The following is a 14,987-nucleotide window of genomic DNA, read 5'->3' on the forward strand; positions in this document are numbered from 1 at the left end:
TGAGTGTCTTGACTGCCACGTTTGGAGGAGACTACGTTCATCCAAAGGAGATCCGGATCTGCAGGATTACACCGAAGGCATCAGCTAAGATGGCAAAAAAGCTTCCGAAGCGTCCATCAGTTTTGTACACCTTGTAAGTTCCAAAATTCCCCCTAATTTGTTTGTGTTTATATTGTTTTTTATTCTAGTTTACCGCCTAGTGTGGCAGGATCAGCGGCACCGGAATGAAGCATTTCCCCTACGGGAGACTTGAATCCCCGTTAAGTATACCAACGAATGCCACTTGATCGTGATGGCCCATGATGTTAATCTGGGATTAACCCGGAAAAATCCGGTTTGAGGTAAGTCGGCTTTTGTTGAATTTAGACTAATTCGTTCGTGATAATATTACCGCACTCATCGTAGATGATTCCACTATGTTCAACTCCAAGGATTTAGAGTGGCTTACTTGGCTGACAAACTTATAATCAGGATCACGTCAAAGGAATCGGCTGAGATGGCACCAGGTGTCCCAGGATAAGCGAAACTGGAATAAAATCAGTTCCGGAGTTCGGCATAAACGATTATTATTCTGATTCATCGGGGAAGATCTGATTGGAGGTATGTAAGTTAACATAAATGGTTCTGGTAATTCGGTTCTGGTAATAATTCTAAATTCATCGTAGGTAAAAATTTGATCCTGTTCACTCTAAGCCTGAACTTCCTACATCTCAAGATACCAATAATGTGGGAGTTCTGGAAAACGAGGCAATCAGTAATCGTGGAGTCGAATGGAGAATTCTAGATATTCATCAAACAACCTCAGCCTCAGACTTATTGTTGTAAATGAGAAACGAAACTCACAAGATGCATCGGAAATCATTGGTTCATTTGGTTGTTTAATGAGGCCAGAACTTCCTTCAGAACCTGAATGTTGCCGCTGGTTAAATATCATAATTCTGCACCAGATTATGAAGAACATATACCACTACTACTACTAAAGAAATGAAAAAGAGGTTAGTAGTCGTTTTTAAATCATAACGTTTTAATGGAATACTCAAATTAATCTGATCATAAAAGGATTGTACATCGATAGATTGAAAATCAAAATAGAAATTTTTAAAGACCGGTATGTCAGTCTATGTTTCAGTCCTAATCAGAAATCAAATTTATTCGAATTAGTATAAATTCAAAATAACATTTTTTTTTGTTTTTTTACGGGATTTTCATGCTCTGGGATGATTCATCCTTATTCAAAATAACATCAAGGTTTGAAATATTAATGCATACATAATTCAAAACTCGTATACGAAATTCAAAACAGCCATCAGAATTCTGATTCATATAGTTATCACAAGAAATCAAAATGTTTACTATCATGAGAATAAGATATTCATTTTTATATAGACACAGAATTTGGATACACTAACATAATTTTTAAAATCAGAATACAAGTTTGAAACAGTTTAAAGACATTCAGATTTCAAATCGGAACTCTTTTATTTTTATAATTTATCTTTTAGAATTGAAAAAAAGAATTTTTACTTGTTTTCAGAAATCATATCAAAAATATTAAATACGGCTATACTGCCGTTGGACGCATAATTGTCACATGTGACATTTCGACGTTTTTCACTTTTTAATGCCAATCGTCATAATTTGATACGTATTATTGAAATTCTTTGTCGAAACATAAAGTTTATTCTAGAAATTTCAAGAAAAATTCAAAGTCAATTTGTCACACTGGGACAAATGGACGCATAACTGTCACACTGAGACGATTGGACGCATATTTGTCACACTCTAGAAATGAACGTGTTATAACTTCGGAACATCTAAATAGAATTTCACCAAACTTGGCATACGTGTCCTTGATAGTCGGGAAGGGATCACGGAGATATAAAGAGGGGGAGGGCCACTGCTTTCGCGACATCCCAGCATGTGCAAGAAAAACTCTGCAAACTGCTTCGGGTTCGTTGCTGGCGCTTGGAAGAGTGCATGTAAACGTACCCGCTTCACTGCATTAGTCAAATTATTACGATTATTACTCTACGTGGAACTGTAATCCACAATTGTCCAGGATGGCCATATGTGGTTGTCGGTGGTTTTGGCAGACCAGTTTTTTGGTTTTGCTTTGAGTTTTTGATTTTGACGCACTTCGAAAAATACCGGATATCGAATCACGAGTTTTTAATGTTTACGAACTATTCCCCCAGAGTTACTTCATCCGGAACTTGTCCCAGGACCGTATTCACTTCAAACGGATTGATTGTCCTCTTCTGGTATCGCTTCTCTCGTGGTTGCGACATTTTCAGCACGGCAGCTGACATCTAGTTAAAGAAATGTTGCTTCCTGTTAAGTGAGTGAGCTGCCGCAAATTGCTCCTCCGTGCCGTTTTATTGATCGAACCCGTTAAAGACTTCATGTTTGTCACCAGATAATGTACGCTTTCAAATAATCCAATTCAGACATGATTTTTTCAATATAAGCTTCCATTCGCTAATAAAACACAAGAGCCACACACGAAATACCAAACCAAACAACTACCGGGAAAATGTTCGTGGTGTGACAAATATGCGTCCATTTTTCGACTATTCATAGAATTTCGCGGCATAAATGTCACACTAGGATTTTCATTGAAAAAACAATTCATTTTCGAAAAATTTGATCGAGGCTCATATGATAGGAGTATACTTTAGAGATCTACGGCATTGGAGTCAAAAAAAATGCGAAACTGTGCGATAGCAGCGAAGTGTTTTTGTGAAACTTTGATTGCGTTTTTCTCGCTTTGCCTTTTTGTAACATGTGACAATTATGCTTCCAACGGCAGTATAGCTAAGCTTAATTTTCTATTCACATTTCAATATACTACAATCTACTTGTTATTTAAAATTCACTGAAACTAAGATTATTAACTTTCTGATGGCTGGGGAAAATTGGCACAGTTTTTGTTACTAAAACGAACATTAAACCCAAATCTGAATTGGAATAGAATTTTATATCATTATATTTGGTAAACTAGTTTCTATAACGGTTCTTTTCATTTCACAACCACATACAGTATTTTAAATATTTTCGTTTAAATTATTTTGTTTCATTGTTTTGCAGGCAAAGTAATCTAAATATGATCCCCGATATTGATCGTTCCGGAAGATGCTCGATGAAAAATGGTGCTAATTTTGGTAATTCGAATGATGGTTTTTTTTAAATAAAATTTATAAATTTATTTATATTACCTATCATCGTGGAATAACTTTCTTTTAATAAATAATGTAAACTATAACATGAATCATCTCCTTTTTCATTCTTGATCGTTAAAAGATTTTCTAAAGATAAGCTGTAGCATCAGCAGTATTTGAAAAACATTATTTAAGAACGATTACATATATCTTTCAAGTGCTCTCGGCTTAATTTTTGATCTAGAAAAAAGCAAAAAAATGAATCGTTTATTTACTTAACAACCCGTTCCCTGTATCGTTATTTGTGTCTAAACGATTCCAATTCATGAAAAAACGATTAATATAATCGTTCATTTATAATCTAAAACTATAAAGGGAATCTTTTGGGTGTCTTGGGAAGAAGATAATGGGGATCGTTGTCGTATGATACTGCTCCATGCGGGAACATAACTCATCCAAAAAACCCAACCCCATGTTAAGCAGCATTAGCGTGTACAAAGAACAAACGCAAAAATAAAGGAAGGATCCTGAGCGTGCAAAAAATGTGTCAACGATATGGGCGATGGGCGCGCTCGCAGTCCCGGTATACAATTTCTCGTGTGTTAAACAGAGAGAGAAATAGCCTTCACTCCAATTTCACTCCGATTAGCTGTCATTCTTATGGAAATCTGTGTAAGAGTAAAGAGCAGGCTTTATTCTTTTTAGCAGGCCCAATCCCAATGGAGCGTGCAGAAAAATGAGTAAGCGATACTGAGCGTGTAGAATTGGAGGGCAACGTCAGAATCGTTTCCGGTGCGCGAGGTGAAAGCTCGCATACGCAAAAAAATTCGTCGCGAGTGAACATTCTGCTGCCCCGGGGGGAAAAGTCTCGAAAGAGAGGCACGGAAGTGTGCCAAAAGCTACGGAAAGGAAAGGTACGTGACACCACTTTTTGTTTTGGCGCAGTCCGCTAACCTTTGCCGCAACAATTTGCAGCCAAAACTTGGAAACAGCCAGACCACACCACGTGCATCTTTGCACCAGACCATCCGACAGCAAATTCGGCTCTGTGTCGGCAAAAGGTAGTTAAGGCACAAGCATCATTCGGTCACTTCTCATTAGGGAAGAATGACATCAAAATGTTAAATTCCCCTTTTTTTTCTTTTATTTACACCCTCATCTCGCTGGTATCGTCGGAGACTTTCCCCAGGGCCGACAAGAAACAGATCAACTCGTCCAATCGGCTCCAGTCTGCGTTCCATCGCCGCACTGGTAGCGAAGTAATCCCGGCGAACCAGGGCCGAATCCGTTCGCTCTTCGTCGCCGCACCAGTGGCGTAAGAATTCCGGTGGTACCGCTGCCGATCCGGACAGGATTGCATCGCCGCAGCAAGGAGCAAACATCCGGTGGAACCTCCGCCGAAGCAAAAGGCCTCAGACCGCCGCAGCAGGCGAATATCGGGTGAAGCAGCCGCCGAAATTCCTTGCCTCATCAGTGGCGTAACATTCGGTGGAACCTCTGCCGAAACAAGGGGCCTCAGATCGCCGCACCAGTGGCGAAAGAATCCCGGTGGTACCGCTGCCGAACCAAAGCGAATTTAATCGCCACAGCAGGGGCCAACATCCGAAGGAAACTCCAACGAATCCAGAGCGAATCTCGTCGCCGCACCAGTGGCGTACAATCCCGGGGACGATCGTCGAAGCTGCTTGCATTCCATCGCCGCACTGGTGGCGAAGAAAACCCGGCAAGCCGTGGCGAACAGGTTTGCTTTCCATCGCCGTACCAGTGGCGAACAACGTCTGGTGGCACAGCCGCCGAAAAGGTTCGTTTTCGTCGCCGCACCAGTGGCGAAAGAATTCCGGGGCACCGCTGCCGATCCGGACCGAAGTTCATCGCCGCGACAGGGGCGAACATCCGCTGAATCAGAGGACGTTCAATCGCCGCACCCGCGGAGAAATCCAGGTGGTGCAGCTGCTGAATTCGTTCGCATCTCGTCGCCGCATCGGTGGCGAACATCCGAAAGAGCAGCCGCCAATCCGGACCGATGTCCAGTGGATCAGCCGCCAATTCCGACGCATCCAAGGAGGGAGGAAGCATGTTGCAAACTTGTGAAAGCCTGTAAGTACACGCAATCTGGGGAAAGATGGGAGGTTTGAGTTTCCAAAATGTTGCTCAATACACGCAAAGTTAAGCATATCTTGATTTTTTTTATTTGTGGCACCGACCACGATCAGCCACCATAACAAGCTTCGACTGCATTTTGAAGTTTTTTTCGCGTACGTTTTGCGAAAGAGAACTTGGTTATGAGAATGATGTCATTCGCAAAGATGAATGTTTGAGTGTTTTCTGGGATGATATGAAAAATGTTCTGCATCATAACTAGGAAGAGAGTCGGAGCGATGACGGATCCTTGAGGAATCCCTTCGTGAATCATTTTCATTGTTGAAAACTGACCGTCAATGAGAACTTTAATCTTTCGGTTTTCTAAAAAACTCTTAATATTTGTTCCTATATTTCCCACAATACCCGATCCCCAATTAACTTTATCAAGGGCTTTTGATAGGTCCAACAGTAAGCATTCAGCGTGCATATTTTTGTCTAATGCATCGTTTATTATACATTCCAGAGTCACCAAGGGATCATCCGTAAATAACCAGGCCTGAAGGCAAATTCACGAGTGTCGAGTGACGAGTGTACATTTTTTGTTTCCAGAACTGTACGTAATAACTATTTTTTCTAAAACCTTGCCTATGCAAGCTAAATAATAATGTGATCAGGTGCTAGCTATTTAGAATCGGTATTAAATTGCTTTTCTGGTAAATATAACTTCATTGCGAAAATCATACACTAATACAACATTTGTATACCACAACACTCATTCCATTTTTCTTTCAAGATTCTGTAATAAAGTTATCATTGAAGTTATATTCTTATAAGCAACGTGTAGTTTCTAACTTCAGCTTTCTTGGACACTAGGTAAAATTATTTTTTGAGCATTCCGTAGCTGATCTACTGTTGTTTTTCCGATGTATGGTTTTTTGTATCTTTTCCTCAGACTTTGTATGACGGATAATTTCGGTGTTGTATCCTGAACTTTCAGGGTGCGTCCATAAAAAAGTAATGATGCAAAATTGAAGATTTCAAGAGTTCATTGAGGGTCTCTGTAGTGAGATATAAAATGTGAAACGTGAGAAGTGGGACGCGAAAAGTGAGACTTGAAAAGTGAGATGTGAGATGTGAGAAGAAGGGCGAGAGAAGTGAGACGTAAACCTAAGACGTGAGACGTGATAGATGAGAATTGAGGTGAAAGACGTAAGACATGAGATGTGAGACTAGAGATGAGACGAGAGAAATTAGATGAGATGTGAGACATGAGAAGTGAGCGATGAGATGTTTCACATTTAACGTGAAACGTGAAACGTGAAACGTGATACATTAAACGGCTAACATGAAACATGGAACTTTAGTTATGAGATGTGAGAAGTAAGACGTAAGACGTGATAGATGAAAAGTGAGAAGAAAGACGTGAAACATGAGATGTAAGAAGAGACGTTAGCCGCGTGACATGAAAGATAAGAAGTGAGATGTAAGACGTGAGACCGGCCTCATTTCTTACTTTTCTAGTTTCATATCACAGGTCTCAGGCCCAAAATTCTCATGTCTTATGAATCACGACTAAAGTCTTAGATCTCATGTATTATCTTTCCTATTTAATTTTTTGAGAATTCGTTTTGCAATTGTAGAATATCAATTTAAACCTCTTTATTCATGTAGTAGCAAAAAATACACAGAAAAAAGGGAAAAAGTTAAAACAAATAGATGTTTATGCTCGACGTACACGTTGTTTTTTACTATTCAGAGTGATTTTAAAGAAATAAAAACCATGCAAAAAAGAGTTAATAATTCGTGTATTTTATTTTAGGAAGATAAAGTTCATGCCACTTGAACGGAAATTTTATTAGATGTTTCCGAATTCTTTAGAATATACCATCATGTCACCATCTACCGCCCAGACACCATTTACCGCCCAAAATCACCCTTTTGTTTGTATTTTGAAAAAACTGGGATGTTTTCTCCAAAAATAAGACCTGTGTTCTGTGTCGGCATCATTGTTCGACCATTTCACTGAAAAAACATCACTTAATTATGCCAACTATAGCCAGAAATTAAATGTTTAGTTTTTGGTTTCCGGTCAAATTGTTGAATTCGACGCCTGTTAGCGAACTAAGCATTACTGTACTCCTAGGGCAAAAAGGGTTTTTGTTTTCAAGATAGTACCTATTTGACCTAAAATCGACTTGAAACGATAGTTTTATTTTCGTAGAATAGATTTGCATCGAAAAATTTCCGATTTTTTCAATAGTTGTTGTTTTTTGAAGCGTTTAGTGATGGGCGGTAATTGGTGTTTAAAAAAAAGTGTGGGTTCCTAATGACCGGTCACGCACAATTTCTTTGTTTTTAACGCATGTATTGTGTCAAATGTGTAAATTATAAGAAGAATTTAGTTCGATTATGTTAGAAAATGATGTTTTATCGCTGAAAGTAACCGGTTACTTGAGGCTGTTCGCCTGGAATCATCATTTTGTCAGTCAACGCACTTTGTTACAATTTGTCAAAAATTTGCGGGAACAATTTCACAAAATGTATTCTCTCAAGTTCCTCAAAATGCTTTTGACAGCTCGTTACATGTATAACTGTCTGGACCAGAGGGGGCCAAACCTAAGCCCTCGAGTCCCTGGTCGTTCCTCTGGAGACTCAGTGGAGGGTGGGCACACAAGGCCTTCTTTTCTGGCTAGCTCGATCTTGAGCAGGAACGGAGCTCCTCAAGGTCGGCTTTCACAAAATTGCTGATCAAGGACCCGTCGGATATAGTTAAACACACTACCGCTGTAAAAATTAGATTTAATGTTTTTTATTTGGATACCTGTGTGTTGTGTGTAGTGTGTGATCGTTGGGCCGGCCTTTGCTGCTGCTGCTGCTGCTCCCCGGAACGCTCTGGGATGTGGATTTGTTGTGGCTAGGCTGTCGACGAGAATTGGCGATCACGATGCCAATCCCTCATCAACTCCTCAGGCCGGAACGGAGAAAGGGCTCCGTTCAGCCTACCAACCAGTGAACTCCTATTGGGAGGTCTCCTTCTACCCGGGCGGATCTTGGCTAACCAATCTGGTCCGAAGAGCAGACGCGTGGTACCAGATTGGAACTTGGTCGAAGCGAACTAGTCCTCGATGGCATGAGACTTATGCCATGAACTTTTGGGTCCTGATTCGTCTATCGTTTTCGTCACTTGTATATTTTTCCGTTGATTTTTATAATGACCGATACACTTGTTAACGACTAAGTATATCACTTTTTGATGACTTTTTTGTAACGTTCGATCGAGGTATGGTGATCTCCGGTCTTAACGTGTCAGCGATTCAAGCGGAAAGAACCCTATTTTTTTAGTATTTCTGGTAGCTTACCTCCCAAAGTTCTGCATTATACCAGATTTTTAGCGACTGGACTAATTAGCTTTTTTAATTTGTGCGTTCTCAGTTATCCCGTTCTAGTACAGCATTTTGTGTATTTGTTTCAGTGTCCCTGTGTTAACATGTTGTGTTCTTGTGAGTCCTGTATTATATTTTAACTAATCCTACCTTGCTCTGATGAAATAATATATTGAATAATTAACATACATTGAAAACAATTAATTAAAGCAAATAAACAAATAACGACTTACTTTATGAAAGCTTTACCGAGTTAAATATCGCAACGGTAACACATGGAAAATACTAAAAAGAACAGTTTCCGTGTTGTTAGATAGTTTTTCCTTAAGAAAACCTTATTGATACCCAAAAAAGTCGAGTGGGCGGTAATAGAGCCAGTTGAACTCCTCAAAATTTAGTTAATTATTTTGAAAAGCGCACATTTTTCGCATTCCACTAAATTTTTAATTGAAAGTAGAGCAGTTTTGAGATGTATTGGAAAAGAAAGCGAATAAAAATCTGCCGTCGTTTTTTTATTACACATGTTTGAAGTTGAAAAACCGCTTAACTGGGCGGTAGATGGTGACATGATGGTATTTGTTTTTTTTTCGGTCAGTTTATTTTTTTTTCATATCAAATTTCATGCACTCTTAAATCCTAGATTTTCTGAAACAACTTCCAGATAATAGGACGGAACCAAAAAAAAATTGTAAATTGAGGAAATTTGTAGACACAAGATTTATCTTCGTGTAAATACTTACTACAACTCTGCTCAATTATTAGAATGTTTTTCGCCATATCGTTCCCGACTTTTTCAAAAAGGAGTGATACATATTTCTGAAATTTTGCATAAGTAAGTTTTACTCTTCATTTCATGATTTTTATTTTTTTCCTTAAAATAATTTTAAATAGGTGGATTTTTGGGATTCCTACCTATATGAAATTATACAAAAATATTTTAAAAAAGTATTTGAGATGATCGTTACAGTTTTACCAACGTTCAGTGCCAAAGGCCCGGTTAGGGTTAATCGATGGCTCATTATCGGCGCCAAATAAATGACTCCCATCGCAGTCGAATCAATTCAGTTGATTTTGGTCTTCCGAGTAATCATGAACTCGTTTAATCTGTTGGGTCTGCTATTGGCTTCGATAATTGTCGTCGCCGTCGATGCCGATGGTGACTCATCGCTAGTTCAGCTACAGAGTCTTTCCCGAGACTTTTTAACGTTCCTCGGACAGCAAGCTTTAAGCTGGAATTTGACGGACCCTAGCTATGCCTCCCAAGACCTAACCTGTTTGAACCAACTCGCTCAGTTGGACGTTGATTTACGGAATTCCGACCTTTGGGCTGTTAATAGTAAGTATAGTAAAATTAGTTTTTTTTTATGTATTAAAACGTTTTAAATTTGAATATTTTCCAGTGTACGACTCATGGGGCAAAGCGCCATCTGGACTTTTGTTTGGAAACGTATTCGAGCTCGGAAGCTTCGATCAGTGTCGAAGAGTTAGCTACGCTAACTACTTCGGCTCAATCGAAGGTCAACACTGTACGCTTATCATCGATTTACGGTCGTTGCAACTGCCGGTGGGATCTTTGTGGTACGGCATTTGTGTTCCAGCAGTTTGTAGACCGGCTCTAGTTGGTGCACTTTCCAACGCATTTCTAGGAGGACGAGGTAGTGGTTTATGGAACGATCTGAATTCTTTTTGTTACGGCAACGAGGAGAAACCTTTTTCCGCTTTAAGCATTGTTGCCATGTAAGTAGAGTGGTCCTGTTTATGACTCTTGCGGGTTACTGTTAACAATATCTTCGCTTCCAGTGTGCTTTTCTCCTGTTACGGGTTTGTGTTGATTGCGGCAACAGCGTTAGAATATTTATTCACCGTTCGAAAATCGACAGTACCGAGCTACGTGCAACGTTTTTCCATTTATACCAATACGGTGAAGATCTTCCACTTGACACCACCTTCGAAGTCCAAATCTGAGGTTATGGATTGTGTTAACGGCATTCGTGCCCTGGCTATGCTCGGGATAATTGTACACCATGTCGTAGGACTTACCTACTTGCTACCGAACGTCAACTTTGTTCTAAGGATGGAGTACGAGAAAAACTACCTCTGGGCTGCATTTCACAGGTTGGGAGGAATCGCCGTTGACATATTTTTACTGCTCAGTGGAATGTTACTTACGATGAAGGTACTTCGGGAGCTGGATAGCTCCGGCAAGTTGAACGTCATTCAACTGTATCTGCAGCGATTCCTACGCATCACACCGGCCTTCGCAGCTGCAATACTATTTGCGATGGCCTTCATCGATCACCTAGGAGAAGGTTTTCTGTACAAAAACATCGCAGCGCAACACTCAGGTGCTTGCAGCCAAAGCTGGTGGTCTGCATTATTCTACGTTCAGAATTACGTTCACTACGACTCCTTGTGCTTACCTCATACTTGGTACCTAGCAGTCGATATGCAACTCTACATATTATCTCCACTGATCCTGATCCCACTCTGGAAATACGGTAAACGATTCATCCCAGTTATCAGTATGCTTGCTCTTCTATCGATTTCATGCGTATTCGCGACATTTCTCTACAACGACTTTCGACTCAACATCGCCTTCTCGAGGAACGAAATGGAAAAGAAAACCTACCACCCAACCCATGCCCGGATGTCCGTCTGGCTGTTCGGAGTCATGTTCGGCTACCTGTTGCACAAAACAAAATCGTCCACTATTCGTCTACCGAAACCAATTCTAACCCTAGGATGGTCACTAGCTCTAGGGATTCTGATTCTCGTTGCCTACACAGTTCGTCAAGTCTACGTCGGTGACTTCAACGCAATCCCGGTTGTCGTAGATGCCTTCTACGAGTCGCTTCATCGTTCTCTGATAGCCCTATCCGTCGCCTGGATCATCTTCGTATCTATAAACGGTCAAGGTGGTATCGTGAACCGGTTTCTGAGTTCAGCTTTGTGGCAACCGTTGGCCAGACTGTCCTACAGCATGTATCTGCTGCACATGTTAATCCTTACACCGATATCGATGAACATAAAGGTGCCGCTCTACTTCAGCGCCATCGATGTGGTCTTCGGTTGCTTCGGGCTGACCGGCCTGAGTGCCCTGGTGAGTATCGTGTGGAGTGCCGCTTTTGAGTACCCATTCTTTGGGTTGGAAAAGAAACTGATTAAAAGTAAATAATACTTTACCCGATTGTTTTATTTGATTGAGTGAACGGCACTCGAACCCCAAACGAGCTTTAACAGGTTTTATAAAACTGTGTCACATCACAAATATAAATTCCTATGCACATTTTGTTGGTGCAGATATAGGTTGACTCATCCGCTCCAAAAAATCACCAGAATTCGTGGTTGAGTGATAGAGTATCCATCTCAAACTCAATGGACTTCAGTTTCCTAGGTTACAAGCAGAGTAAGTAGAGGACTTTTTTGGTAGTTTAACCCCTCCCTACAAACCTACAGACATACAAATAAAAAAAAACAAAAATGCAATAAATGCAGTCTTTCAAAACCCCTACTTTGCCCCTGAAAGGTGTTTATCTTAAGAAGTATACAATTTCAGAATTAAAAACCAACTGTTTAAACTCTACAATTCATTAGTGAAATCCTAATTTAACGTAACAACAACGTTCTACTCATGTGACAGATATTTAATACTCGAAACAATCATTGTAATTCGGAAACTAAAATATCTAGAAAATATCTTCATTGATTTTGATAAATTTGTCGGGATATTGCCCGGTATTTGGTCGACAATTTTGAAATCAAATGCCCGAGTTTTGCCAGATAAAATAGCCCGAATCAGTCCGGCCCGGATACGTGCTGAAAAAAATCTGGCAAACTTAGTGTAAAACCATGCATGAAGCTAAATAAAACGATCCGGACTAGCGACTTATAAGAAGGTAGTGACTCCAAATCTCAACGATAAGCTAAAGCCTTACGGAAAAACAAGATCCCGGAAGCTGTATACGATATTGTTGACAAAATTTGATTGCATGGTGATGGACGACAAAACCTACGCCAAGGCAGATCTCAAACAGCTTCCTGGACAAGAGTGTTATAAAGGGTGATACGGTCAAAATTTGGCCAAGGGAAAACGCGTGTAAATCGGTGAAATCGTTTATTTAAAAAATCAAATTAAAGTCTGCTTCATTTAGTATTGGAACAAATTCTTTTGCTCATTGTGGCGCCCCTAGTGGACGGATTTGGAAACTTTTTTCACCCACGTGTCGGGAAATTCATTACCTTTCACCATGTATTTATGTCATAACACCAAACGATAGCATTTTGTAAACAACCGCCATAGAAGCCGAACGGAGAGATCAAATTGTGCACAGTTTTCTTACGAGTACGAGTACGAGGATTTCTTCGAAACAGCAATGAATAATTTTTTTATTTTTTTTTTATGAAAGAGTAAAGAAAATGCTACATTTGTATGAAAAACAAATTATGAATTCGTTAATAAATGACTGAACTACACGCAATTGTTTGTGTTCCAATATTAAATGAAGCAGACTTTACATCCGTCGAACTTGGTCAGCACTTGGTCGTACAGCTTTCGAGCACGGATTCTGGCCACATTGTTCTGCTTCAGCGTCCGATTTGGCTGTTTGCTGGCTCGGAATGACCTTATTCCTTCCCGGAGACGAATTCGTCGCACCGTACTGTGAGCGGCCTGGAACTTATTGGCCAAATCGCGGTCTGAAAGATTGGGATTCCTCTTGACGGCCTTGATGACTTTCCCACGCAGTTTCCGGTCGACAGTTCCACTCCGACGCTTCGAATGCGGCTTCCGAGCCGTCGTCAATGTTTCCTTGTACTGCTTGATAACACGCCATACGGTATTTCTGGGCATTTTAAGCTGTTTAGCTAGCTTCGATGCCGACAACAATGGATTTTCAAGAAAACTGTGCACAATTTGATCTCTCCGTTCGGCTTCCATGGCGGTTGTTTACAAAATGCTATCGTTTGGTGTTATGACATAAATACATGGTGAAAGGTAATGAATTTCCCGACACGTGGGTGAAAAAAGTTTCCAAATCCGTCCACTAGGAGCGCCATAATGTGCAAAAGAATTTGTTTCAATATTAAATGAAGCAGACTTTAAATATCTTTTTCAAGTTTAATTAGTATAAAATTCAGGAAAAATATTCAGTTAGGCTTCCGCTTTTCCAAATCCGAATTGCCGGGTCTTACGCTTAACCCCTGCCATCAGATTTTGTACCGCCAACTTGTCCACCTTCTTCGCCGCAGAAAGCCAGTTTGCCTAAAACTACTGCTCGTTCTTACCAGTTTTTTTAGTCTTCTTTAGTTTCCGCTTGACAATAGCCCAGTATTTCTCAATTGGGCGGAGCTCTGGCGTGTTGGGAGGGTTCTTGTCCTTGGGAACCACCTGCACGTTGTTGGCGACGTACCACTCCATGGCCTTTTTACCATAATGGCAAGATGCCAAATCCGGCCAAAACAGTAGGGAACAACCATGTTTCTTCAGGAAAGGCAGCAGACGTTTATTCAAACACTCTTTCACGTAAATTTCTTGGTTGACAGTCCCGGAAGCTATGAAAATGCTGCTTTTTAAGCCACAGGTACAGATGGCTTGCCAAACCAGATATTTCTTCGCAAACTTTGACAGTTTCATGTGCTTGAAAATATCTGCTACCTTTCCCCTTCCTTTTGCCTTATAAAACTCCTGTCCCGGAAGCTGCTTGTAGTCGGCTTTGACGTAGGTTTCGTCGTCAAACTTCGTCAGCATCGTCGTGTACAGCCTCCGGGATCGCGCTTTGGCCGTCGTATTTTGTTTATCATCGCGATTTGGAATCACTACCTTCTTGTAAGTCGATAGTCCGGCTCGTTTTTTGGCTCGATGTACGGTTGTAGACGATACAGCCAGCTTATTTGCGGCATCTCGGAGAGAGAGGTTAGGGTTTCGCTTGAAACTACCGGCAACTCTCTTTGTCGTCTCAGCGGCTTCCGGTTTTCGATTTCCCCCCGATCCGGACTTCCTGGCTGTCGACAAACGTTCCCCAAACACTTTAATTACATTTGTAACGGTTGATTTGGCAACTTTTAGCGATTTTGCCAGCTTTGCGTGCGAGTTGCTCGGATTGTCGCGATGCGCGAGCTAAATTTTGATACGCTGCTTTTCTTCCTTGGACGACATTTCGGCTTCTGAAGAGGGAATTCCAAAATCAAAATAGGAGCAACACACACACACCTTCAAAATGAGGGGTGTTCAGGTTTTTTAAATGCAAAATTGAAAGAAATACGTCAAGTTGATATTGACCAAATTTTAACCGATCACCCTTTAATCTTTTAGCGTACGCACTGACCATACTGACTGGACACTCGATTTCGTTTTCTGGATAATTTT

At 40.6% G+C, this 14,987-nt stretch overlaps 2 protein-coding genes across 2 annotated transcripts; both read left to right on the plus strand.

Annotated features, from left to right (window-relative positions):
* Positions 1-3,894: 3,894 nt before the first annotated feature.
* On the plus strand, positions 3,895-4,648 carry LOC129759667 (uncharacterized). The gene is made up of 4 exons (XM_055757179.1): positions 3,895-3,898; positions 3,960-4,072; positions 4,134-4,219; positions 4,348-4,648. The coding sequence occupies exons 1-4, from the start codon at positions 3,895-3,897 to the stop codon at positions 4,475-4,477; spliced, it is 333 nt and encodes a 110-aa protein (XP_055613154.1). The 3' UTR covers positions 4,478-4,648.
* A 5,064-nt stretch (positions 4,649-9,712) lies between these two features.
* On the plus strand, positions 9,713-11,798 carry LOC129759675 (nose resistant to fluoxetine protein 6-like). The gene is made up of 3 exons (XM_055757191.1): positions 9,713-9,959; positions 10,024-10,360; positions 10,424-11,798. Exons 1-3 carry the CDS (start codon positions 9,713-9,715, stop codon positions 11,796-11,798), a joined length of 1,959 nt encoding a protein of 652 aa, XP_055613166.1.
* Positions 11,799-14,987: the final 3,189 nt, after the last annotated feature.

This window comes from Uranotaenia lowii, chromosome 1, assembly GCF_029784155.1.
Source record: "Uranotaenia lowii strain MFRU-FL chromosome 1, ASM2978415v1, whole genome shotgun sequence".
Lineage (NCBI taxonomy): Eukaryota > Metazoa > Arthropoda > Insecta > Diptera > Culicidae > Uranotaenia > Uranotaenia lowii.